This window comes from Carcharodon carcharias, chromosome 11, assembly GCF_017639515.1.
Source record: "Carcharodon carcharias isolate sCarCar2 chromosome 11, sCarCar2.pri, whole genome shotgun sequence".
In the NCBI taxonomy this organism is placed as follows: Eukaryota; Metazoa; Chordata; class Chondrichthyes; order Lamniformes; family Lamnidae; genus Carcharodon; species Carcharodon carcharias.
The window spans coordinates 77,480,894-77,507,357 of NC_054477.1; the positions used below are offsets into that span (position 1 = coordinate 77,480,894).

Consider the following 26,464-nt stretch of genomic DNA (forward strand, 5'->3'; position numbering starts at 1 on the left):
CTCCTTATGCACTTGTGGAAAGACTCAAAAAATGCTGCACATTACCGAGGAGTGTCCCCACTACAGATTAAGTGGCCGACTACCTTAAACTCAGTAAATTAGGTGGCTTATCGCTTGGCTTCAGGGATTTGCATTCGCTAAATAAATAATCAGAAATCAGATCTTTCATCATGTGTTCTGATGAAAGGCTGCAACTTGAAATGTTAACTCTGTTTCTCACTCCACAGATGCTGCCAGACCTGCTGAGTATTTCCAGCTTTTTAAAAAAATATAACTATAACAATACATGTTGAAATAGCACATTTGTGCAACTGTTGCAAAAAAAGGTATACTTTCCAAATAAATGGAAGTGAAACCAATAAAACTCACATCTTCTGTCTGGTTTGAGATTACGGTTGACTGGAGGCGGCAGCAACTCTCCAGGAAAGTTAGGTTTGTGACAGAGAGAGGCTGTACTTCCTTTGCGGGTAGGGAACGTAGCTGAGGAGAATCCAGGGAAGTCAAAGTGGTGCGGACCAGGACTCATGGGTATGTAGACATCCTGACTACTCTCTGCAGTGGTTTTAGCAAATGAAGACAAGGAACCTGGGTTCATTGGTACATAATTGTCTTCAGATTCCGTGCTTTCTGAACGGGATGCTCTGCATTTTGTTCTCTGTGGAAACATAATTTTTTTAAAAATTCCTTCAAAACCAGAATTAGATATGTTTGAACATGTCCCATATACCTTTGTCTTTTTTAATGTGTTTAGATTTGTCACTCTGGCAAACTAGAGGATTAAAATAATTATCTCTAATTTTGTGTGATGTCAAAATTGCCTCCGTTTAAATTGACAGAAAGGTATCACAAAATTGACAGAAAGGTTGATAAATTGCAAGTGCAAAGTGACAATTGGATAGGTAAGCAAACTTTCTGATGTTTCTACATATGCTCGAAATATTTAAATATGATTCAAATATGTTAACCTCCAAAAAGCTGACCACATTAAAAACAATACATGATGTAAAGAGGGTGAAGGAATAGAGAGTTAGGGATTTATGTACACAAATCTTTGAAGGTGGCAGGACAATTTGAGAAGGCTGTTAAAAAAGCACAAGAGAACTTTGGCTTTATAAATAGAAGCAGAGAAAAGCAAAGAAGTTATAAAGAAGAGTTGGTTAGGTCTCAGCTGCAGTATTGTGTCCAGTTCTGGCATTATACTCTAGGAAGGATGTCAGCCTCCCATGCTTCACTCACTGTAAGCTTATTTAGCCACCCATATCATATAATACACCAAATCCCATATGTCCATTATCCTAAATGACATGAATTGATTACCAGTTGTCAATACCTCAAATTTAAATTCATCATTGTGTTTAAATTCCTCTATGGCCTTGCACCTCCATATCTTTTTAATTTCCTCCAGTGTTACAACCTCCTCCCCAAATTCATGCATATCTCTAACTCCAATATCTTGAGTATTCCTCATACACTTCACTCCACCATTTATTGCTCTGCTTTTAACCACTGAAGCTCAATACTACCATCAACCCTGTTAATCCTTGTGCCTCTCCAATTCTCTTTCCTTGTTATGGCCCTCCTTAAAACCATTTCTCTGATAAAGCCTTTGGTTACCCCATCTGATCTTATCTTGATGCTCATTTTCTTTGCATCCTTGTGAAATGCCAAGGGATATTTTTCTCTTTTAATGGTGCTAGATAAATGAAAATAGTTTTTTGGCATTGGTGTTGAACATTGACGGTTAGCAACTAAAACGATTCCCAAATCCAAGAGTATTTAAAGAGCTCCAGTACTTTACTTACTGGCTGCTGCTCTATCCTAGGAAGAAGAAATTGGAGTTGGACTAGGCCATATGACCCCTTGAATCTGCTCTTTCATTCACGACTATCATGGCTGATCTTCTACCTCAACTTCATTTCCTGCCCTAATCTATATCCCTTGATTCCCACAATCACCTTATATATCTCGTTCCGTCTTCCATTTCAAGTCAGAAATCATCCCTTCCTGTCCACTGTGCCTCATCTAATCAGGAATTGTACTGTTGCAACATCATATAAGTGGCAGATGTTGCAACAGCGGGTTTCAAACACCAGGAGGGAATGGTCCCTGATTGCACAATTTAATTTATTTTATCACAAAGCAATAACAAGTGGCACTGAATCCATTAATTACTATTGTACTGAAAGTGAGGAAATGTAGCACATAGATGGACCAGGAACAAATGTGGAAGGGAGCTTTGATGTAAACAACAGGAAAAAAATGGGGTGTGGCAACAAGGGTTGGAGACACATGACTAGACCAGGGCCAGGATTTTACGGCCCCTCCCACCTGGCGGGACATTATGGTCCTGCCGAACTGAATGGAGATTTAAATGGCTTGCCGCATCCGCCAGGGGGAGACACGTCATAGCGGGGCCGTAAAATCCTGGCCCAGATGATATTAGGAAACAGAAAGATTGAAAAGAAACTGAGGAGGTGAGAGAGGGGTCAAGTGAGGGGATGAGAGAAAGAGAGAAAGGGGGCGAGAAAGAGGGAGGGGGCGAAGGAGAGGGTGTGAAGGAGAGGGGGCGAAGGAGAGGGGGCAAAGGAGAGGGAGCGAGCTTGCCGATATTGCTATATTGATGTATAACAAAGACAAATGACATTTAACTATTTGCTAATTTGACAAATGAATATGTTAATTTATTTTGAATAGTTTACTATTTCTGTTAGAAAAAAAGACAAAATTGCCTCAAATGTGTGTGCATACATGTGGCACATGTGAGTGATGGAGAAAAAGGTATTGGAACATACTGTAGTTTTGATTATTTAGTCAGTTCTTGTTTCTTATGTAATACATGGGGAGACTTGTGTCAGGAGAAGTAGTATCAATGAGCAGCTGTTTCACAATCAAGTTGGAAAAATAATGGAAATACAATTTACTAAACATTGTTTCCAGGTCAAGGAAATTACAGCAGAATACATGCGAGCGGGCCGATTGTGTGCCCAGCGTATTTCTCGACTCCTGAGGATAGTGGGAGTGGATGGGCAGTGGCGAGTGTGCACAGACCAATAAGTCCAATGGCGACCCGGTGACCTGTTTAAATGAAGGCCTGGCAGCCTTTGCAAGGCTGCTCACGATGGCCGGCAGAAGGGCTCACCAGAGGGCATCTGTTGAGCATGCAAGTCCGGAGGGTAGGGCAGCGGTGCAGTGTGCCCCTCGGTTCTTGGATGAGTGCCTGGCTGCCCTCCTGGAGGAGGTGGCAGCACGGCGGGAGGTCCTGATTCCAAAGGACGGGAGGAAGAGGCCTCCCCACCTGATCAAATGTGCCTGGGAGGAGGTGGCCGAGAGTGAGAGTTCCCATGACATGGCTCGATGCACGTAGGTCCAGTGCCAAAAAAGATTCAACAACCTCCTGTGCTCGGGAAGGGTGAGTACCATGTTGGCTGAGGTCACTTAATGCAGCCATCACCCTTACCCCCCAACACATCCACCACCACCCCACTCACCCCCCCCCCCCCCCCCCACCTCCTCCACCCAGCAACCCTAAGTACAGTTACAGCATTGAATCCTTCATGGCATGTATCCCTCGCTGGGTGGCACCATGTTGCCCATGCCTAATTCACCCTGAGAGGGTTGCGCTGACATGGGTCCTGCACCTGCAGCATGTGTGACACTGACACCCAGAGCATAGAATGGGATTGAAAGTCAAGGATCTGCACTGTGGCAGAGTGCTGGAACTGGGAAGCAGGTCAAAGTCAGGGTGTTAACATGGTGGGAGGGGAACTTCCAGATGGTGGGACACCAATCCATCTGCTGGCCTTTGTGCTCCATGTGCTTGTGCTTCCTTGCTTTGCAAGATTACACCTTGTGCTGCCAAATGCGAAGAAGGCAGCATTTGGCGGGGGGGGGGGGGGGGGGGGGGGGGGGGTGGCGGCGGTGGTGGCCAGCCTGGGCTTGTTTGGGTGAGTGTGTGGCAGCTGCAGGGTAACAAAGAACTGGAGCCCTGCAATGTCCCACACTGGCAGGGATGTGTTGGGAATCCAGGTACAGGCTGGACCAATCAATGCTCTTCTCTCCTTTTCAGGAGAAGACTGCACATAATTCCGCTGAGTGGATGCAGACTGGCGGAGGCCAGGCCCAGTTGGCAATCTTGGCTTCTTTTGAACAGCAGGCCATGGATCTGGAGAGGCACCATGCACCCTGACCTGAAGGCTGTTACTCCTGTCCAAGCAGCTGGTATGAGTTTTGAAGTATTCCTGCTCACACAGGCAAGTAACAGTAACTTTCACAATAAATATCTAACAGACACCATTTGCGACCCCACTCACCCCTCTTATCCCGCCTGTGGATGAGGTTTATACAAATGTCTCCTACTCGCCTGCCTCTTGCACCCGTGCAACATCCTGAAGATTGCATGGGCCCCCAAAAATTGCAATCAATTGCTGCCTCAAGGGCCTTAAGTACATGATTAATAAATGGCGGGTGTGCATCCGAGAACATTGCACACCCGCCCACCTAAATGTCGCAATGGTGCGCGGTGATGTTGGGATGCTCGCCCGATGTCACCGCATGTCATTTTACGTGTCAGTGTGTGGGGCCCACTCCCACACACCAAGGGGAAAATTATGGCCTATGTCTTTAATTTAAGGTAAAATAGAAGGGGTCATGTGAGTTGTTCTGAAGTCTGCTTGACAGCAGGACTGGGGCAGTATAACATCAAATGGAGGCCCAAATTGTTTTACTGGGCAATTGTGTAAGGTGTTCATGTTTGGCGACAATGGCAGCAGTCTCTGAGTTTACAATGGGTAGACTCAGAATCTCCCAAAGTCCCAGAAAGGGGTTGAAATTATGAGGTTGTAAATAGTTGTGCTGTAAATTGTCCATTTACTTTGAAGATGAAAGACAGTTGGGATCAAGAATAGCTAATCAGCATTATTACCTGGATGGAAGGTTAATGTGTTCCATATTGCCATGGGGAAGAGCACAGAAGAACTCATTTTTGAAATCAGGTTACAGGCTTCCCTACAAATCAATGAATATCACAGACAGACAGCAATTTTGTTTGATCAGCGGACAGATGCTGCTGCTTGGTTTTGTGAACTACAACACCTGGGTGTAGGAGGGATACAGTCTCTAGTCAAAGAGACACATCCTGTAACTATCAGAAGATTCTGGGAGATCTGTCCTGGCGTGGCCAGAGGGGAAGGATAATAAGGACAAGCATTGCAGCTGGTATTGGATTTAGGAAATTCTCTGAAAATGAAGGGAAGTGCTTGGAGGCACTTGAAGTTAAGACTCAGCGAAATGAAGGAAACATGAACCTGTTGAAAGCTGGGAACAACTGTGGATTGTTTGATATAACAACTGTAATCCCATGGCGAGTGCAGTGTGTTATATACAAAAAAGGAGAACATGCCATTCTGTAGTTTAAAGTATAAGTTGCCTACCAAACCTGTGTTTAGTTAATAGTGTTTTAGTCATTTGTTACAGTAAAAATCTTATAACGTGAAACCTCGTAGCATCATCACTTTCAGTTATTGACTGGGAGTTTGAGTTTCTTTTTAAACATTATTGGTCTCTACAGGGATCATAACAAAGTAATACAAGGTTTGCCAAAGATACAGAGAGTTTCAGGGTACCAATGCATAATATGAGCCATGCAGTTGTAAAAAAAATTTTCTTTATGCTTCTTACCAAGTAAGAGCTGAATCCATCATGAACAGATTCCATGGAGTATCCTTCATTATTTGCAGCGTGACATGGATAATCATATGTTTCACATGAAGAAGCTGGTTGGAAAAGAGTTTACAGATGACTAAACCACTAGAGCAACGGGATTATGTTATTATTCCTCTGAACATGATAATTTCAGCTTTTGTTATACAAAGGTACATATAAGGGTGAATTTTCTGATTCCTGGCAGGAACCCTCAATCGCCAACAGCACAAATTGGAAAAATTAAATGCATATCAGAAATTGAAATCCAACCACTGGTAGCAAAATGCTGAGCAGCGCAAGCCTAAATTCCTGATATTCCCTGCTGACGGGTGAGACCCAGGTTAATTCCACATTGTAAAACATGCATTTAAACTTGAAACAGGATTTTTGACATTAAATCACAAATAATAAATTATGAAAAATTTGTAATTAAACAGCAAGGCATTTGTACACTTCTACTTTGTTAAATGAATTACAAATGAATCTCGACATAAAGGAAAAATGATGCATCACAATAGACTCATTCACCAGGAATTTCCTCAGGGGTTCTCCTGATCTGCCATTGAATCTATGAGGACTGCAGGAAACCTGATAAAACAGTCTACCCAGGGTTTCCGCTGTTTGTCTGTTGTAGTTACAGTGATCGATGGGAGATCCCCCCCAATAAGGAAATTCCCAGTGTTATTGTATAATATTTGTCTCTCGTGTTGACTTTCAAATTAGTTTAGCACTGGTATCAGTGCAGCATAAATGTCTGTCCATTCTCCTTGTTGCCGTTTACCTTCCTTACAGGTTTCTCCAGACTATGCACCTGCTGGGACCATGAAGACAATGCAATAACCTGCTTGCAAGTTACAACCAATGCCACTCTCACCTGACCATCCACAGTGTTATGAGTGACTTGACAGAGATAGCTGCCCTGATATTCCCTCCCTCAAGAAGGCCCTGGCCTTGCTTGGTAATTTCCCCAAGATGTAAAGCATAGATCAGGAACTGAGTGATTAGGTCTTAAACCTGAATCTTTGCATTCTGTATTGTTGCACATATGTCCCAATGCACAGGACCATGATTATGGCCATTATATTACTGTTTATTTTCAAGAAAGAGTGGGATAGTGTCATGTCATCACCACTCTGCTGTCTACCCAATGCACCTGCATAGCTGGACTTTGAGCTCTGGAATGTGAGAAAATATTGATATTGCAGACTTCAGTCTAATCTCTGTAATACCTTATGTAATCCATTGTAGGGTTAAAGACAGAAAATGCTGAAACACTCACAAAACAATGTTCTGACAAAGATTTTTCCCAAATTGTTTTCTCCCTATATGCTTTTTGACCTGCTCAATATTTCTAGCATTTCCTGTTCCTATCTCAGATTCCCAGCTTTTGAAGTTTTTTGCTTTTTGTTCATTTTAAAGTCAAGGGATGTGGTAGATTGTGGGCTATTGCAGGGGTGCCACTGTGGAACAGTGAAGAGATAGGACTTCCAGTCAGGGGATGATATACCTGGAGCTACCTGGCAACTTTACAAGTATAGCATTTTAAAATATATCACTTGTGATTTCAAGTCATTACCTCTGTGAAGTCTGTTGTTATCTACTGCTGGTAGAGTGTTCCTTCTAGGGATTGTTGCTGCGGACGATGCTTGTTTTCCTTTGCTATTGCGGGTACATTGCTTGGGGCTGCCCCATTCTGGCTTCGGATCTATCTGTGTAGGCTTTGGTGGCCGTGGAGGAGGTGCAGCTGCTGAATCACTGGAGCCTGTGGATAACGGGTTGTAGTTTCTGTCAAAGGTGAATGTCCTTGGAATATTATAACTGGACATAGGTGTTGATGGAACGTCATAGGAGTCTGTAGAAATCTCACTAAGTCGCCTACAAAGAGTGCTATTGGGAGTGTTAAATGTGTACACCTCTTCCTCATCATTGTCTAACCCAGGTGAGCCAAATTTGACCACACCATCACATCCCAGACTCCTAGGCAAATCATAAGCTGTGATATCCCTTTGTTCCAAGTGTTGCTTTTCTGGTTTTGGTAAAATATGAAAGTCATGGATTTGCCCACTAACCCCATTGACACAATGTGAATTAGCTTGTGGTAACTTCTGTGAGGATGTGTCTCCATCTCTCTTTGCAGAACCAGGCAACTGTGTAGACTGGGAAAAACTGGCACTCCTGAATAACACAAATAGAAACAAATAGCAGTGAGTTTAGCACTTCATCTTATTGATCATGCCAATGCTACAATAATTCTTTCACTCTCACCGGTGAACATTATGTTCTCCAGCTTAGTATACGCGATGAATTCAATGATTGAGTTCAGGCTGAACAATAGCAGTAGTGGAAAAGATGGAGAATTTAAGAACAAATTTCAAAGACTATAATTATAAAATAAAGTGACGAACTGCCATTTAATACAATATTTGAAAATGGAGGAGTGACAGAGGATGATATTACATCACTGGTCACATCTATGCAAGAAAATATTAAACCATGAATAAAAGTTAACATTAACACCAAAAAAGTTTCAAGTTTACTGTGTTTTCCTTGAGTGTAAATTTACTCCAACAGTCAATGGATATTTCTTTGATTAGATATTTGAGCCATTAATATACTTGGTTTAAACACAACTATAGCTGATCAGCATTACTATAAATAAGCAAAATTTTATTACCAGGAGTTGTAACACTCAAAAAATCATCCTGGTGTGTGGCTTCATTCTAACTCATAATTGATCATGTTAATAGAAAGAGACTTTCTAAAGCTACCTTGTGGCTCAGAGGGGAAAACAGAGCCCTGCTCTGCCCTGAATTAGCTTATCACAATTGTGGTGGCAGTAGAGGAAGGACCGGGATTAGAATTCACCTTACTGTACCTGGCCAGGTCTGTCTGTTCAGGAGGATATAAAAAATTCAATGACACAATTTGAAAATGAGTGAGGAGATTCTCCCATTCTCTTGGCAAGCATCATTCTTCAAAACAGATTAACTGGTCATTTATCTCATTTATTGTGTGCATTCACATTTGCCTACTTAAGAGCCATGACAACATTTCAAAAGTAATGCACTGGTTATTAAATGGTTAAGAATGTCCTGAGAATATGACATACACTCTATAAGGCACTGGGCTGAATTTTCCGCTCCCATTGGTGGCAGGCATGTTTGGCTGTGTGAGTGGACAATATGGTGACATGGCCAAGAATTGGTTTTACGCCGTCGTAAAACCAGTTTGTGATCGTCTGCTTTACACTGCAATTGGAGGGGGGGGGGGGGGGGGGTGGGGGGGGGGGGGGGGCGCGCACATTTCCCACCACCCCACATCGGAAACATAATTTCAATACATTAGCATTCATTATAAGGCCAGATTGCCGGAACACCTTACGCTGGATCATCTGGGCACGTCAGCATGATTGCATGCTGACATGTTTCACAACTGTACAGAAGCAATGTGCACCTGGCGAGCTGCACTTCACTCAGGACTTTGATTTTGTTTGTTTATCTTGCTTTGGGTAGCACTCCAGGTCATCAGCGCCAGGCTTCACAAGCAGCACCACATCACTTTTAGGGGGTTCATGGGCAGGTCTACCAGACCAGCTGTAAGGCAGGGATGGCTTTTCAATGGCTGCAGGGCTACGGCTTGCTTGGAGGAGGAGAAGTGGTGTCAGGCAAGGGAAGAGGTTGCAGGGCGAGGGCTATACTGGGGTAGGGGGGTATCCCAGGGAGTGTGTGGGAACACATGTTGACACATGTGCAATTAGCCTCAAGGTTGTAAGGGCTGAGGTGGGAGTCTCCGGAGGAGATTAGGCCAGATAGAGATGTGAGGGTGTGTGTGAGAGTGAGTGGTGATGTCCCTTGAGCTGGCAGTGAATGAGATGCCAGTGAATGTGTGATGGCCTTGTGAGTGTGAGAGTCTAGGGTGATGAGATGGTTGCCTGGCCCTGGTGGCACAGATGAGATCATTCAACCTCTTTCTGCACTGGATGGCCAACCTCTTCTGTGCAGCTTTGGCACTGACCACCACCTCTCAAACTGGAGTGGCGAGATTGCTGGACTTCCTACAGCCAGAACAGGAGTGGAGGACATCATGGCAGGGCTCCAAAAGGCATTCCAGTGACAGTTCATAACTCTTCTTGGCTTTCAGGGCTATGTCTTCACTGCAGCAGTCCTGGGCTGCAAGCATTGAGAACTGTGTGTGTGGCTGCAGTTTAAATATGGCACCTGGAGTGAGGAAACTGTGAGGTAATGGCGTGGCGGGCAATTCAGAGGCCGCCCACCAGTGAGACGGCATGTTTCCTGTGGCTGCATAATTAATGAGGTGGGAAGTGGACGATTTGGTAAGAAAGTCCGCATTACGACCGATGGGTAAAACACCATTTTTCACATCTGCTACTGCATTTCATGCAAATCAGTGTTGATTTCCACCCATTGTCTTTTTTTCTCAGGCAGTGAGCACCACTGATTATCTATTTATATAGCATCCATACATGGGCATTTTCTAGCATATGGCATCAGCTTAGGTATATACAGTTACGTAAATCACTAAAAAGAGCACTGCAAGTTGATAAGATTACAAAGAGTGCTACCAAATTACTGGGGTCTATTTTTAGAGGAAGAGAATACAAAACCACAGAGTGATGTTACAGTTATATAGAAACTTAGTTGGATCACACTTGTATGCAGTTCTGGCCCCCTTACAACAAAAATAATATTAAAACACTGGAGAAAGTGCAGAAAATATTCACAAGGAATTGAAAAGGTGCAACTATTGTTAGAGATTCAGCAGGTTGGGGTTCTGTTTTCTGGAAAAGAGCAGACCAGGAGGTGATTTGATAGAGGTCTTAAAATTCATAGGCTGGACATGGAAAAATTGTTTCCACTTGTGGGTGAGTCCTGAACAAGGGGCATAAATACTGGCCTGGACTGTCCATTCTCAATAACGGAACCAGCCACAAATTTGTAAATGACACAAAAATGTGCACAGGAATTTGAAGAGGGCAGAGAAAGCCATTTTTGAGATCAGGTTACAGGCTTCCCTAAAGATCAATGAATAATACACAGACAGTAGAGATTTTTGTGTGGTCAGCAAAGAGGAGAGGCTGCTGGCTTTATGAGCTACCACAGCCAGATGTTGGAGGGAGACGGTCTCCAGTTGAAGAGACACATCCAGCAGCCATCTAAGGATTCTGGGAGATTTATACTGGTATGATCAGGGGGAAGACGAGTAATCAGAATAGGCTTTACAGTTGGTGATGGATTTAAGGAACACTCCAAATACTAAGCAAACTGCCTAGAGACAATCTCTTGAAATTACTCAGTGAAACATGGATGCAGAAATACATTAGAAGCTGGGAGCAACCATGGACTGTAATTCTGATGAGGATGTGATGGATGATAAGTATAAAAGAGGAATTTCACTTGCACTAGTTAAAGTTTAAGATGCCTGCAAAAAGAAAATAGTATTTAGTCAATAGAGTTTTTAGTCATTTGTCACAGTAAAAGTTTCTAAAATATGAAATCTTGAAATATCATTCTTTCAGCTAGTAACTGGAAGTTCAAATCTCTTATTAAAAGTTGGGGATATGAATGCTTGGCTCAAAGACTGGTGTGGGAGATGTGAGTTCTGGTTCATGGGGCACTGGCACCACTACTGGGGAAAGTGGGATATGTACTGTTGGGATGGTCTATACCTGAACCGTGCTGGGACTGGTGTTCTTCTGAGCCATATAACCAGGGAAGTAGAGAGGGTTTTAAGCTAAGTGGTGGGGGCAAAGGATCAAATCTGGGACGATGTGGTAAATCAAAGAATAGAGACAAGGCAAAAGAAAAAGGTATTATTACCGGAAATGAAAAACAGACCTTGACAGGAAGGGGTAGAAAGAATAAATCGAACAGTAAATCAACAGATGAGACTATAGGTTATAAAAAGAATAAAAGGATAAAACTAAAGGCCCTATATCTGAATGCATGAAGCATTCAAAACAAAACATATGAACTGAGAGTGCGCGTAGAAATAAGTAAGTACAATTTGGTAGCAATTACAGAGACATGGCTGCAGGAGGACATGGACTGGGGCCTGAATATTGAAGGGTACAGGACATTTAGGAAGGACAGGAAGCGAGGAAAAGGTGGAGGGGTGGCTCTGTTAGTTAATGATGGTATTAGCACAATAGAGAGGGATGACCTAAATTCAGGAAACCAGGGTGTGGAAATGGTTTGGGTAGAGATGAGAAATAGTAAAGGTAAGAAGTTACTTGTGGGAGTTGTGTACAGGCTCCCTAATAGTAACCACACGGTAGGGTGGAGCATAAGGGAAGAAATAATGAGAGCTTGTCAGAAAGGCGCAATGATAATCATGGGAGATTTTAATCTACAAATAGGCTGGGAAAGTCAGATGGGCAAATGGAGCCTAGATGAAGAGTTCATAGACTGTTTCCAGGATAGTCTCTTAGAACAGCATGTTCTGGAGCCAACAAGAGAGCAGGCTATACTAGACCTGGTATTATGCATCGAGATGGGATTGATTAATGATCTCATATTGAAGGCACCCCTAGGTAGCAGCGACCATAATATGATTGAATTTTATATTCAGTTTAAGGGAGAGAGGCATGGGTCTGAGACTATGAGCAGGATTTTTCAGTCAGCGTGCGGGGACGGGCCCGACATCCCGACACCTAAAATGATGTGTGATGGTGTCGGGCGTGTGTCCCAACGTCATCGCGCAGTCCTGCGATATTTTGTTCAGCGGGCGCAGGCTGGAGTTGGCTGTGCGCCCGCCGATACGTAAATAGCCTATTAAGGCCATTAGGGAAATAATTAATGTAATTGTTAACACTGCCCGTCTAATCTTAAGACTGGTGAGCAGGCGAAAAGGCCAAGCGGCCTTCATGTTTTTTAGGAAACCTCATCCATGAGCATGATGGGGTTTCCTAAAGCTTTTATTAATGAAATAAAAAAAAATTCCTAAATATAAAAACATGAGGGAACATGTTTAAATAAACTTTTAATCCATTTATTCATTAATTACAATAGCGATTAAATCTCCCTGAGGCAGCTCTATGCCCCAGGGAAATTGAAGCGCTCTTTCGTGCGCATGAGCGAAAGAGTGCCGGCCCTGACTCTCTCTCTTCCCACCGCTCGCACAGGTAGCACTTAATTGGCCCGCCTGCGTAAAATGGTGGCACGGAGCCGATTGCAGATGGTGATCGGCTCCATGACTGCCCCCACCCACTCCCGCTGAGCTCGCCCGCCAACTGAAAAAATCTGGCTATGTTTTTAAATTTAAATAAGGGCAATATGAGGGCATGAAAACAGAGCTGGTTAAAGTGAATTCGCAAATTAGATTAAGGGATAGGTCAATAGAGATGCAGTGGACCTCAAATGGTGGTAAATTCCAGGTTGCTTCTTGTTTCATATGAGCGACAGGTTAACGAAAGAACTATTAGGAACATCAGCTTAGTGTTTTCGGGGCTGCTGGGAAGATTCACATTGTTGGGATGTGGGAGCACTTTGGGAACATGGGAAGATTACAGAAAAGGAATGACCTTTGCCTGAACTGAAAGGACTTCAATGCCTTAGAGGAGAGGACAAATAGAACAATGAGGGGGGATTTAGCCAAACATGGCAGGGGCAGGGAAAGTTTACATTTAAGACTGGTGACTAGCACAATTGGTTCTGTTCCAGCAAGCTTCCATCTGTGAAAGATGATGGACATGCAGCCAACAAATACATTTCAGATGAGGTGTCTTCTTAAGGTGCATCTTTACTGATGGCTGAAGAGGCCAATCCTTGAGAGGCAGGTTCTGTCACAAGTGCCACACATGAAGCTGCCAAGTGTCATTGTGGGTTCTTGTTTTCAGCATTGGCATCTGTTGCCAAGCCTCTGTGGCCACTAGTCACTGTGGTGGTGCACGCCAGCCCACAGGAGGTGTTGCATTTTCCTCTGTCGTCAGGTAACGACTCCCACATGTAATAATCGATGTCTAGGGCCTTCATGTCATGCTTACAAGCACCCTTGAAATGGGGCTTTGGGCTTCCTACTGGTTATCTGGCTCTGGCTGCCTCTCAATAAAGTCCTCAGGTATGCAACTGACTTCCATCCTGCAGATGTGTCCGAGCAAATCAGGACATGGACATTGTGCACAGCAACAACTAACTATCTATTAAAATAGGAGTAGAATGCTTAGTTAAATAAATAGGGAGGAAAATATTAGCCTGAGCGCTGTGGTCAGCACTGTATGCTGTTTATTACATTTCCAGCTGTGGACTTTTTGTGGGCTTTTGAACAGCATGATATCCTCAAAAGGTATTTAAAACACTGTAACAGCTTCCATAGGATATCTAAGACCTGTGAGAGCAGGACAAAAACAATGGCTGGAATTTTCTGGCCCTCCTGCTGGCGGGATCTTCTGGTCTCGCCACAGTGAATGGACTTATGAATGGCTCAACACATTAGCTGCAGTGGGATCCGCTGCACGGGGGGCTAGAGAATCCCAGCCAGTGTGTCTCTTCAACCAGGTTGAAGAATCCTCACTAAGACAAGAGGGGTCTAAATTAGATAATGCTCAGCTCCCCTCCTCCCACTAGGATCACAATGCACCCTCAAACCAAACTTGCATGCAGCATGTCAACTTCCTGCTGTCTGCTCATTATAATGAGTTCCGTGTGCAGCCAGCGATAACAGTGTTGTTCACTGGCTGAATGCGTCAGCAAATATTATCCCAGCAGCAGGTCTGAAGAACCAGCCATGCTCCTAGCCAAGCTGTTCCAGTGCAGCTATAACACTGGCATCTACCTGACTATATGTAAAATTGCCAGGAATTCTCTGTCTACAACATCAGGACAAATCCAACCCAGCTAATTACTGCCCTATCTCAATCATCAGCAAAATTGACAGAAGTCATCATCAACCATGCTATCAAGTGGCACTTACTCAGCAATAACCTGCTCACTGATGCTCAGTTTGGATTTCACCTGGGCCACAGGGCTCCTGATCTCATCACAGCCTTGATCCAAATATGGACAAAGGAGTTAAGTCCAGTCATGAAGTGCAGTGACTGTCTTTGGTATCAAGGCAGCATTTGACCATGTGGCATGAAGGAGCCCTAAAAAAAAATAACATAATTGGAAATCAAGGGTATAACACTCCACTGTTGGAGTCATATCTAGGACAAAGGAAGATGGTGTACACACTGGAGACTAATCATCTCAGTCTAGGAACATTACTGTCAGAGTTCCTTAAGGGATCATCTTCAGCAACTGTTTCATCAAAGACCTTCCCACCAACATCAGAAGTGGGGATATTCACTGATAATTGCACAGTGTTCAGTAAAATTCACAATTCTTCAGATATTGAAGCAGTTCATGCCTGGATGCTTCGACAACGTTCAGGCTTAGGTTGATAAGTAGCAAGTAACATTCATGCCACACAAGTACCAGGCAATGCCCATCGCCAACATGAGAGAATTTAGCTCTCTCCTCTGGATGCTAAACAACATTACCATCGCTGAAACACCCATCAACAACATCCTGGTGTTTACCATGGATTGGAAACATAACTGGACCAGACATATAAATACTGTAGGCTACAAGGGCATGTAAAAGATCGGGAGTTCTGCAGTGAGTAACTCACCTTCTGACTCTTCAAAGTCTGTCCACCATCTATAAAGCAGAGTCTGAAGCGTGATGGAATACTCTTCGCTTTCCTGGATGAATATACCTCCAACAACATTCTAGAAGCTCTACGGCATTGAGGACAAAGCAGCCCGCTTGACCAGCACCCAATACTTTAAACATTCACTCACTCCACCACTCGTGTATCATGGCTTCAGTGTATACCATCTACAAGAAGCAATGCAACTGCCAGGTTGCCAAGTCCAATTGTCAGGTCTCCTTCGACAGAACCTACCATCCTGTGACCTCTACCACCTAGAAGGAAGGGGCAGCAGATACATGAGAACACCACCACCTGGATGATCCCTTCCAAAGCACACACTATCTTGATTTAGAACTACATAGCTGTTCCTTCACTGTTGCTGAGTCAAAATCCTGGACTTCAATCCCTAACAGGGATGCCTAGCAGGAAGACTGTGCACCGGATTAGTAATCTAGAGAACCAGGTTAATCCTCTGGGGGCATGGGTTCAAATCTCACAATGCCAGCTGGTAAGCTTTAAATTCAATTAATAAAAAAATCTGGAATTGTAAGGTAGTCCATGGTGACCACGAAATTATCATCGATTGTTGCATTCTCACCTGGTCTGGCCCACATGCAACTTCAGACCCACAGCAATATGGTTGACTCTTAACTGCCCTCTGAAACGGCCTAGCAAGCCACTCAGTTCAAGGGCAATTAGGCATGGGCAACAAATGTTGGCTTTGCCAGTGACACCCACATCCCATGAAAGAGTAAAAAAAAAACAGCACTCTGGATGTATCTACATCATATGGACTACAGCAGTTCAAGAAAGCAACTCACCGCCACCTTCTCAAGGGCAATTCAGGCAAAAATGGCACAGCAGGCATGCAAAAAGCATTGTACGCTGATCAACATCATGATTTGCCTGCTCTGCATAACTGTGGAGGGTTAGCTGCACACTGGCTAAGGCCCTTACCAAAATGGTGTGATTTATGTATGCATCAGATGCCATATTAGTCCCTCAACAGCAGCCCTAATACCCAGATGAATCCCATTTTGCATCCACAAAGGCTATATCAGGAAATTAAAACATTTAATTCTAAAATCATGTACAGAAAACAAATTAAAGAGAGGGAAAGAAAGATGGGATTAAGAGTGTGGCATAAAAGAGACAAAAAGAAAAAGAAACTCCAAGAATTAATTAACAATTAAAATCTGAAGAAATGAGACTCAATGTTCAAATGTTAACTTTCAGTGTCAATGAAGGTTGTTTGGCAATAATTAGGACTTATTGTTCCATTTAAAAATTCACATACTTGAATGGAATAGCTCTAACTTTTTCTAGTGTGGTTAGAAAGTATATATGGAGAACTGCATAAATTCAAATTTCAATGTAAGGTCTATTGACAAGGTACTGATGTAGTGGAACTTATGGAGGACCAGGATAAATCCAACAGCAACTGCTGGATTTCTGCGCATAACTGAATGGGCAACACTGGAAATTGCTCCCTGATTTACTCCTTAATAAAGTGAACACTGATAGAATCACCATTATCATTATTATAAAATCTAAGTGATTAGCAGCAGAGAAAGGGAATCAAAGAGGCTTTAAGGTAATGAGGGAGAAAACAGCTTTGGGGCAGGATTTTTCCTATGGCGGGTGGGCTGGGTGAGAGCGGGCAGGGGCATGCGCAGAACCAATCGCCACCCGCAATCGGTTGCGCACCGCCATCTTACGCGGGCGGGTCAATTAAGGCCCGCCCAGCATAATTCGTGACCGGTAGTGCATGCATATGAAAGAGCAATCCCCCTGAGGCACGGAGCTGCCTCAGGGAGATTGAATGTATATTGAAATAATTAAAGAAAAGATTTAGAAATTTATTTAAACATGTCCCCTCATGTAACTGTGTCACATTAGTGGGGACATGTTTTCATATTTGTGGAAATGTATTTATTTATTTAATAAAATCATCAGGAAACATCATCCCCCTCGTGGATAAAGTTTCCCGAAAAACACGAGGACAACTTGGGCTCTTCGCCTGTCCGCCAATCTTAAGGTTGGACGGGCAGCGTTCATAAGTGGCTCAATTAATTTCTTAATGGCCTTAATAGGCTGTTTACATTTCGGTGGGTACGCAGCTGACTCCGGTGCGCGCCCGCTGAACAAAATATCATGACGATGTGCAATGACGTTGGGATGTATGCCCGATGTCATCATGCATCATTTTACACATTGGTGTGTCAGGCCTGCCCCTGCACACTGACCGGAAAATTCTGTCCTTGGAGGAGAGACAAAATATATTTTAAAATTAACAGAGAAAAACAGGGAAAAGTGTAAGGGTTAATATTCCAAAAAACAACAGACAATAGGAAAGGAAATAGTTACGACTTCAATGAGGATGTAAAAAAAATAAGTTAGCAGAGTTGCTAAGACTGCTCAGAGATGAAGAAGGGAATCTAGCCATGGAAGATGAGATATGGCAGAGATAATAAATAAATATTTTATATTGCTTTTACAAAGGATATGCAGGAGATAAACAGATGAGCATATGTTAGATATAATTGTAGAAAAGGAAATGGTTCTGAAAAAAAATAGCAGAACTGTTTCCAACGAGTCAGTATCGAGATGACAAAGATTTAAGCTAACTGACAAAAAAAATCCAGGGGAGAAATGAGACATTATTTTACACAAGTTGTTACAATCTGGAATGCATTGTTGAATCTGCTTTCACTATCCGTTCAGGCAATCAGAGCCTATACAAGTTAAAGACAAAAATGTCAGTGTACTTCTATTTTGTTTTCTAGACATGTTCGCCCAGCAGCATGAAAATAAGGGTCTAAGGCATTACACAAGTGTGATTCTATTATAATCTTGCAGTACTGGGTTTTTATCATTAGAGGTCATCAGTAAATGCCTGAGCAGTTCCAGCATTTCAACCTTACTCCTTAGGCTATTAAACTCCTACATGGATATTTTTAGAAGAATTTTGCCTTCAAACAGCAAGTTGCAGAATTTTTAGCCTTGAAACATTTAGCCATTGCTGTTGTTTTCTATGTACACTAGCTCTGCACCAATCAGTTGGAGAAATCAGGCTGGACCATACACAAATTATAACGTAAACTTCCATCAAGCTTCAAGCCATAACCACAGAAGAACAAGAATTACTTTTTGCAAACACAAACACACTTGTGAACTGGGTGATACTGGTCAAACTCATTTCAATCACTCAATTGAAAAAATAATGAAGAATGATTGGGAACAAATCTTCGCATTAAATAATCATCTCTGGCATATGCTGTAAATTAATGTTGATGAGTTCAGCTCCAAGTTGCCTGTGATTCCAATTTAACATATGCAAAGCATGACCCAACCCTGTTACATGTTCTGATGATGGCTCATAGTGAGACGTTTTCCTGTTATTTTGAAAAGCAAATTATATGAATTTTGCCTCTTGCATTGTATTCAGCTGTCGATTCATACCTAGTATTTTCTCTCTTCTTGCTCATACACTGGTGCAGAAAGAGGTAGTCCTGTGGTGCACTGGATGAAAGAATGGGCTGAACCTGGACTGGGTTTTCAAATGTAAACATTGATGACTGACTGGCATGTGAAGAGCTCTGTGTGCTACGGTCTCCAACTAGAGCTTGCACAGAACCACCAAAGTCAGCAATGGATGAACGAGGAGCCTGAGATCCAATTGCAGCATTCCTGGCAACATCTATATAGAACAGAAATGAATCCTTTCATTAATGGGTTTCTGCATAACTCAAATATAAAAATACAAAAATTAGAAAAATAATAAATCCATTTCAACAGAATTTAGCGTTAAAACACGTAGTATAATAAATGAAATGCGAGTCATAGGTCTAATTGTATAAGCACTTAAACAAAGTATAAAACAATATTATAATTCACTTCATCATCTTCAGCTATAATTTGTGATAACATTGTAATTATCTTGGTTTGATAAGAAAATAAATTATAGTTTTATTCTTGCCAATGTCGAATTTAGATTTTTTTTACATTTTCATAGTGTTTTCTAATCTTCATCCTTATTGTGCCATGGATTAATTAATTTATCCACTTTTACACACCCTACACATGAGATAATGGATTGGATTTTCAGGGTCCTGATCCTGATGCCAAGGTGAATTCTGGGCTGGGAACCTGGAGATGCTGGTGGTGGGGCCCAGTAAGCAATTATGGGAGAGGTATTCAGCTAAGTGGTTGCCTCTGGGAGTCCCATTCAATTAAGGATGATGGGTGGGGTCTCAAGGCTGGGTGACAAACAGGAGGCCCTCCATCACTGAAACATTGACAATCCCACAATCAGAGGTGGGAGCTGCCAATGTAGGTAGGAGAAAGAGTCGGCACCTCAAGATGGAGGTACCTCTGAAGGCCATTTCCAAATTTATAAATACAAAGAGACTACAGTTGCCGGCCATCTTTGTTCCATTGGATGGCCACTAGCTGTAGATTTAATTCTATGTTTATGACAGATGTGGGGAGGTGGTGGTGGTGGAGGAGTTTCTTTGCAGGATGGAGCGCTAGCCCCACCCTGGTCTGCCACTGGGAGGCCATCTCCATCCTTTGGCCATGTTTTGGCCTCAGCAGGAGGTCTGCATACTGACTGAAAAATTCCAGTAGGCATTGACAGTGTGGTCTTAATAGGTCCTTTAGATGGCTAAATTGGCCACCATAATGTGGGGGGTGGTGGGAGGATTGTGGTTTAGTGTTGATGTCACTGGACTAGTAATTCAGAGCCCGAGACTAATGCTCTGGGGACACGGGTTCAAATCCTACCATGGCAGCTGGTGGAATTTAAATTCAATTAATAAATCTGGAATTAAAAGCTAGTTTCATGGTCACCATTAGAATATCATCGATTGTCCATCTGGTTCAATAATGTCCATTAGGGAAGGAAATCTGCCATCCTTACCTGGTCTGGCCTACTTGTGACTCCAGATCCACAGCAATGTGGTTGACTCTTAACTGCTCTTGTAATGGCCTAGCAAATGATTCAGTTCAAGGACAATGAAGGAAACAAATGCTGCTTTGCCAGTGATGCCCACACCCCATGAAGAAATAAATTTTAAAAACAACTTGTGAGTGGGTAGCGCTCAACCCCTACCCCCATTCCAGCCTGTTCCAGAATGGCCTACAGGCAGAAACATGTTGACTAACTGAACATGCCAGCTAGTAGCAGAAAATTTCCGGCCTATCTTCCACAGAAAGATGAAAATTCAGCCCAATTTGTCCATCAGTAGGTCTCCACTTGATACATAGCCATATAAACCTTCCAGAGTTACAGACCTCAACTGTCAGTAAAACTGGGATTTGAAGCAGGGGTTTTGAGCTGTCAAAGTTCAGTTTGTTCAATGCAGCTCCTTTCTCAACCTGCAGTGCAACACGCAGATTTCAGCTGACCATCCCATCCACATTGCCCCAATGCTGATCCTACTGTGCTTGTGACAATGTGTTTGAAAATAGTGAATGTGCTAAACGGCAACAGTGCGTGGTGCAAACTCACAGCAACAAGTTACTTTTACATATAGGGATAAGGATCCAATGGGGACAGGTCTGAGGCCTTCAGCTCTCCCAAGAGCCAACCAGCAGCAAATTCTTTAGGAACCTGAATAAAGCTACAGAAAGGTTTATTAGACCTCCCAAAAATATTAAATGGAGGAGCTGCTTCATAGTCAGATTGAAGTGCCTGAGCAATTCTCCTGCCCATTTGTGAAACTGGTTTGTATCTTGGCTGCCCTGGTGCTCCTCATGGCTAAAAAAAAATCTCCTAGCGCTGAATAAGAAGGTTCCAGAAAATAGGGCTGAGACAATTGAAGGCTTTGTTACTAGAGGTGGAATTTAGGGATACAATGGAGGCTAGCAGGAAGCCAAATGAGCCAGAGGAGTTTGTAGAGGCTGGGCAAGTTGAGCTTCAGAGGATCAATAAATGAAGATTAGAATTTTGAATTTAATGCATTGAGGGGGAAAATGTGATATAGTGAGATAAGGATATGGAAGGGGATGCAAGTGGAGGATGAATTAGACAAATCTAGCTTCACCAAAAATATAAAATTAACTATATATGTGGTGTTTACATTGAGTTGTAACATTTCAACTTCACAAGACATACTCATTCTATATATCCTTGTCTAGCAATACAGCAGATAAATCAAGTATGAAGCACCACTACTTTAAATATAATTTGATCAGTTGGTTCTTATTCATATCTTGAGATCATCTGGATTCAGAGTTACTGAGGGCTGCACATGAGTCACTGAATCAGAAATTCAGTAAAAGCATTCATTCCCCAGAGGAAGAGTGAGTCATCAATGTTTAAAACAACCATGTATTGATTTTCTTAAAGGATTTACTACTTCAGTACCCTTTCTGTCCAGGGCAACTGAAACACATTCATTCAGACACAAAAACAGCTAGTGGCTTAAATTCTTCCCTGATCAAAGAACAAATTCTGAAAAGGAGAACCAGAAGAATCCTGGGGTGATATTATGCTTTTAAGGATTATATGGTAAGGATTATCTGCCATTTCTGCCTTGTTCTGGCTGTAGTAAACATATATAAAAGAAAATCAGCAAAAATGTATTTTCTTAAAAAGTATGATTTTACGATCATCTTCTGAAGCATTTGTGATGAAGTTACATGATGGATATGTAAGAACAAAAGGGGCATAAGATAAAAACATAAGATTTTATGGGACATCGTGGTCAGGGTGGGAGCCCGCCCGTGATCCCAATGGCTGCCTCACAGCAATTTAATGCTGGGAGGAGTGTTTATTGCTTTAAGGCAAGACTTCTGCCCTGTCTTGGTAGCAAGTCCCGTCTTAGAGAGCTGCTGGTCAATCGGATAGCTGACAGCTCTGCAGATCCAGCAGCGCTGTTGGGAGTGTGACCACAGCTGCGAGTACAGGCAGCCCCATCACACCGAGGAGCCCAGGCAAGTCCAAGGCTAGTGGTTTTGCCGGACCTGCCAATATGGCCGCTGCAAGAGCGAGTGAGGGGGGATGAGGACTGGGGTTCAAAGACCAGCAGGTAGGGTTAAAAGGATACGCTGACCTTGGTGGCGGGGGGTGGGGGCTTCTGATGGCGCCAGGTAGCACAAAGAAGGTTCCCTCCTCCCTTGCCTGATACCAGCACACGCAGCCACTTAAGAGCCTCAATAGGCCCAAGGGAGAGCATGCCACCCAATGCCTCCCCCACCCTATGTAAAAGTTGCCATAGGTTAGGGGCAGGCAGGAAGACCACCTGCTAGATTTTACATACGCCCTCCAACTTTAAATCATTTGGCAGGTGAGTGTGAAATCCAGGCCCATCACATAAGAAACAGTAGACCATAAGACCCTCAAGCCTGCTCTGCCATTCAATACGATCATGGCTGATCATTGACCTTAGCTCCACTTTCCCACCTGCTCCTCATAATCCCTTGATTCCTTGAGACACCAAAAAATCTGTCCAAGCATTAAATATATTCAACGATGGGGCATCCACAACTCTGAGGTAGACAATTCCAAGGATTCATAGCCCCTTGAGTGAAGAAATTTCTCCTCATATCAGTCCTATATGATTGATGCCTTATCCTGAGACTGTTCCTGTGTGCTAGATTCCTGAGCCAGGGGAAACAATCCCTCAGTGTTTAACCTACCAAGCCCCTTCAGAATCTTATGTTTCAATGAGAATATCTCTCATTCTTCTAAACTCCAGAGAATATAGGCCCGTTTTAAGCATCATAAGACAACCCTCTAATTCCATTAACTGATCTATTGAGCCTTCGCTGCACCGCCTCCAATGTAGATATATCCTTCCTTAAATATGGGGACCAGAACAACACACAATACTCTAAGAATGGTCTCACCAATGACCTGTGCAATTGTAGCAAGGCTACCTTATTCTTGCACCCCAATTCCCTTGCAATAAAGGCCAACAAACCACTTGCCTCCTCAATTGCTTGCTGTCCTGCATGCTAACTTTCTGTCTTCCTTGTATGAATACACCAAAATCCTTCTGATATTCAATATTTACAAGTTACACAGCTTTTAAAAAAAATTCTGCTTTTCTATTCTTACTACCGAATGAATAACCTCACACTTCCCCACATTATACTCTATTTGTCATCTTGTTGCTCACTCAATCTGCCTATATCTCTTTGTGTCTGCCTCACAGCTTACATTACCTTTGCACAGTCTGCAAACTGAGAAACATTACTCTTGGTTTCTTCACCTAAGTCATGAGTACAGATTGCAAATAGCAGAGGCCCTGGCACTTATCCTCATGGCACTCCACTAATCACAGCCTACCAACTTGAAAATGCCACATTTATTCCTAGTCTCTGCTTCCTGTCTGTTGGGCAATCCTCTATCCACACTAATAAATTTCCCTCAACTCCATGAGCCCTTATCTTAGGGTTGCCAACTATGATTAAATATATTCCTGGAGGTTACATCACATGAATTGCCCCCACACTCCAACCATTAGTCAGCCAAGAAAATAGCAAAAAAAGACAATCTTTTTTAACGTCCCAATAATTTATTATCCAGGGTTACACAAAACATTGTCTTGGAGGTTGATCTTCAATTTCTGGTAACTCCAGGCTAATCCTGGAGGGTTGGCAACATTAGCTTATCTTGTGTTTTAACCTTTTGTGTGGTACCTTAACAAATGCCTTTTGGGAATCAAGCATACTACTCTTCTCGTTCCCCTTTATCTACCCTACTAGTTACATTTTCAAAATCCTCTAATAAATTTACTAAACACTATTTCCCTTTTGGAAAACCATGTTGACTTTCTTTACTCAGTCTATGATTTTCTAAGCACATTGTTAAGACTTCCTTAATAAGAGGTTTCAGCATTTTTCCAATGACTGATGTCAGGCTAACTGGCCTGTAGTTCCATGTTTTCTCTCTCCCTCCTTTCTTGAATGGCAGACTAATATTTGTTAATTACCAATCTGCTGGGACTGTTCTATAATCTAGGGAATTTTGGAAAATTAAAACCAGTGCATCCACTATGCCTACAGCTCCCTCTTTTACACCCGAGAACCAGATTATTAGGTACTGGGGATTTGAGGGATTTTATTCCCTTAAGTTTTTCCAATACTTTTTTCTCTGCAGATATGAATTACCTTAAATTCCTCACCCTTTTTAGTTCCTTGGTTACCCTCTATTTTTGGTTTGCAACTTCTACTGTGAAGCTAGACACAAAATGTTTGTTTAATGTCCTTGCCATTTTCTCATTCCAGTTTCTTTGGGCGGAATTGTCCCAGATTTACACTAAGTCCAGTAAGGGGTGTGAAAAACGATGGTTTACCCGCCCACTGCAATGGCGGGTTTTCATGAATTTCGCCTGCTTCCCGCCTCATTAATTATGCAGCCACATGTTGTCTCACTGGCGGGTGGCCTCTGAATTGTCCGCCACATGGTTTTCTCACTGTTTCCGCACACCGGGTGTCATACCTAAACTGCAGCCGTGCACACAGTTCTCAAAGCTTGCAGCCCAGTACTGCTCCAGTGAAGACATGGCCCTGAAAGCTGATAAGAGTTCAGTGGGCCATCTCTGGAATGCCTTTTGGGGGCCCACCATAATGTCCTCCACCCCCACTCTGGCTGCAGGAGGTCCAGCAATCTCACCACTCTGGCTTGGGCGGAGGTGGCAGTGGTGATCAATGCCAACGCTGCAAAGAAGAGGTTGGCCATCCAGTGCAGGTAGAGGATGGATGATCTCATCTGTGCTGTCAGAGTAGGGCAACCATCTCATCACTCTAAACGCTCACACTCAAGCCCATCACACATTCACTGGCATCTCACTCACTGCCAGCTCAAGGGACACCACCACTCTCTCTCTCACATGCACCCTCATCTCCATCTGGCCTCAACTCCTCTGGAGACTGCCTCCTCTGTCCTCACCATTTTGAGGCCACTTGCACAGATCAACATGTGCTGCCACACACCCCCTGGGATACACCCCTTCCCCAGTACAACCCTCATCCTGCAGCCTCTTCCCTTGCCTGAGGCCATTTCTCCCCTACCCCAAGCAAGTCTTAGCCTTGCAGCTGCTGAAAACCATCCCCAATTTACGGTTGGTCTAGTAGGTCGACACCTGTCCACAAGTCCCTCTATAAGTGATGTGGTGCTGTCTGTGAAGCCTGGTGCTGATGACCGTGAGTGCTGCCTGAAGCAAGGTAGGCAAACAAACCTCGAGGTCCTGAGTGAAGTGCAGCTCACCAAGTGAGCTTATGTACTGTTGTGAAACGTGTCAGCGTGTAATCATGCTGATGTGCCCAGATGATCCAGTGTGGGGGGATGATTTTGGTGAGCAGGGCTTATAATGAGATGCTAAAGTATTGAAATTAGGTTCCTGACGAATGGGGGGGGGGGGGGGGGGGGGGGGGTGGGTGGGTAGAGAACGCAGCCCGCCATTGATGGGCAGAGCGGACGATTAAGAACTGGTTTCATGATGGTGTAAAACCAATTTTTGGCCCTCTCACTATATTGTCCACTCACGTCCACCATGATGCCAATGCCAATGGGGCTGGATGATTCTGCCCTTCATCTAAGGGATTACATTTACTTTAGTTATTTTCCTTTTTATAAACTTATAAAAAGCTATTGCAATCTGATTTTATCTTCCTGACTAGTTCACTCTCATTTTCAATATTTTTCCCATTGTCAACTGTTTGGTGGCCCTTTGTTGGTTTCTAAAATAGTCCCCAGCTCTACTATTATTCCATCACATTATAAGCCTCTTCTTTTAATTTAATACTGTCCTTACCTTCCTTACTAAGCCACAGATAGATCTTTCTTGCTGAGTTTTGGTTTTTTAATGGGATATTTTTCGTTGAACATTTTGAATTCTTTCCTTAAATATTTCCCACTGTTTTTCAAGAATGTCACTTTTAAACTTAATATGGAATTCAACTTTATTATTGAGAAGATGGAATGTTATCTTTTTAAATATTTTTGGGAATATGGTGGTATTCTGTAAAGAAGGCCATGTGTGTGTGTCCATGGGTATTAAACTGGGGGAGGGTTAGTAAAGACAGCTTGTCTTTGGCAACTGAAAGATGTAAGGTAAAGGAGCTAGATGCATGCATTTGTAATGAAGGGCTATGGTGAAGT

At 43.0% G+C, this 26,464-nt stretch overlaps 1 protein-coding gene across 8 annotated transcripts in view; it reads right to left on the minus strand.

Annotated features, from left to right (window-relative positions):
- The window catches only part of gab2 (GRB2-associated binding protein 2), a 352,255-nt gene that overhangs the window by 15,140 nt on the left and 310,651 nt on the right, over positions 1–26,464 (minus strand). For all 8 annotated transcript variants that reach the window (XM_041199286.1, XM_041199285.1, XM_041199288.1 and 5 more), the window contains 4 exons: positions 18,814–19,051; positions 7,277–7,875; positions 5,677–5,771; positions 370–655 (listed from right to left, as the gene is read on the minus strand). In XM_041199286.1, the coding sequence (XP_041055220.1) occupies positions 370–655; positions 5,677–5,771; positions 7,277–7,875; positions 18,814–19,051 (1,218 nt within the window). The remainder of the gene's footprint in view (positions 1–369; positions 656–5,676; positions 5,772–7,276; positions 7,876–18,813; positions 19,052–26,464) is intronic.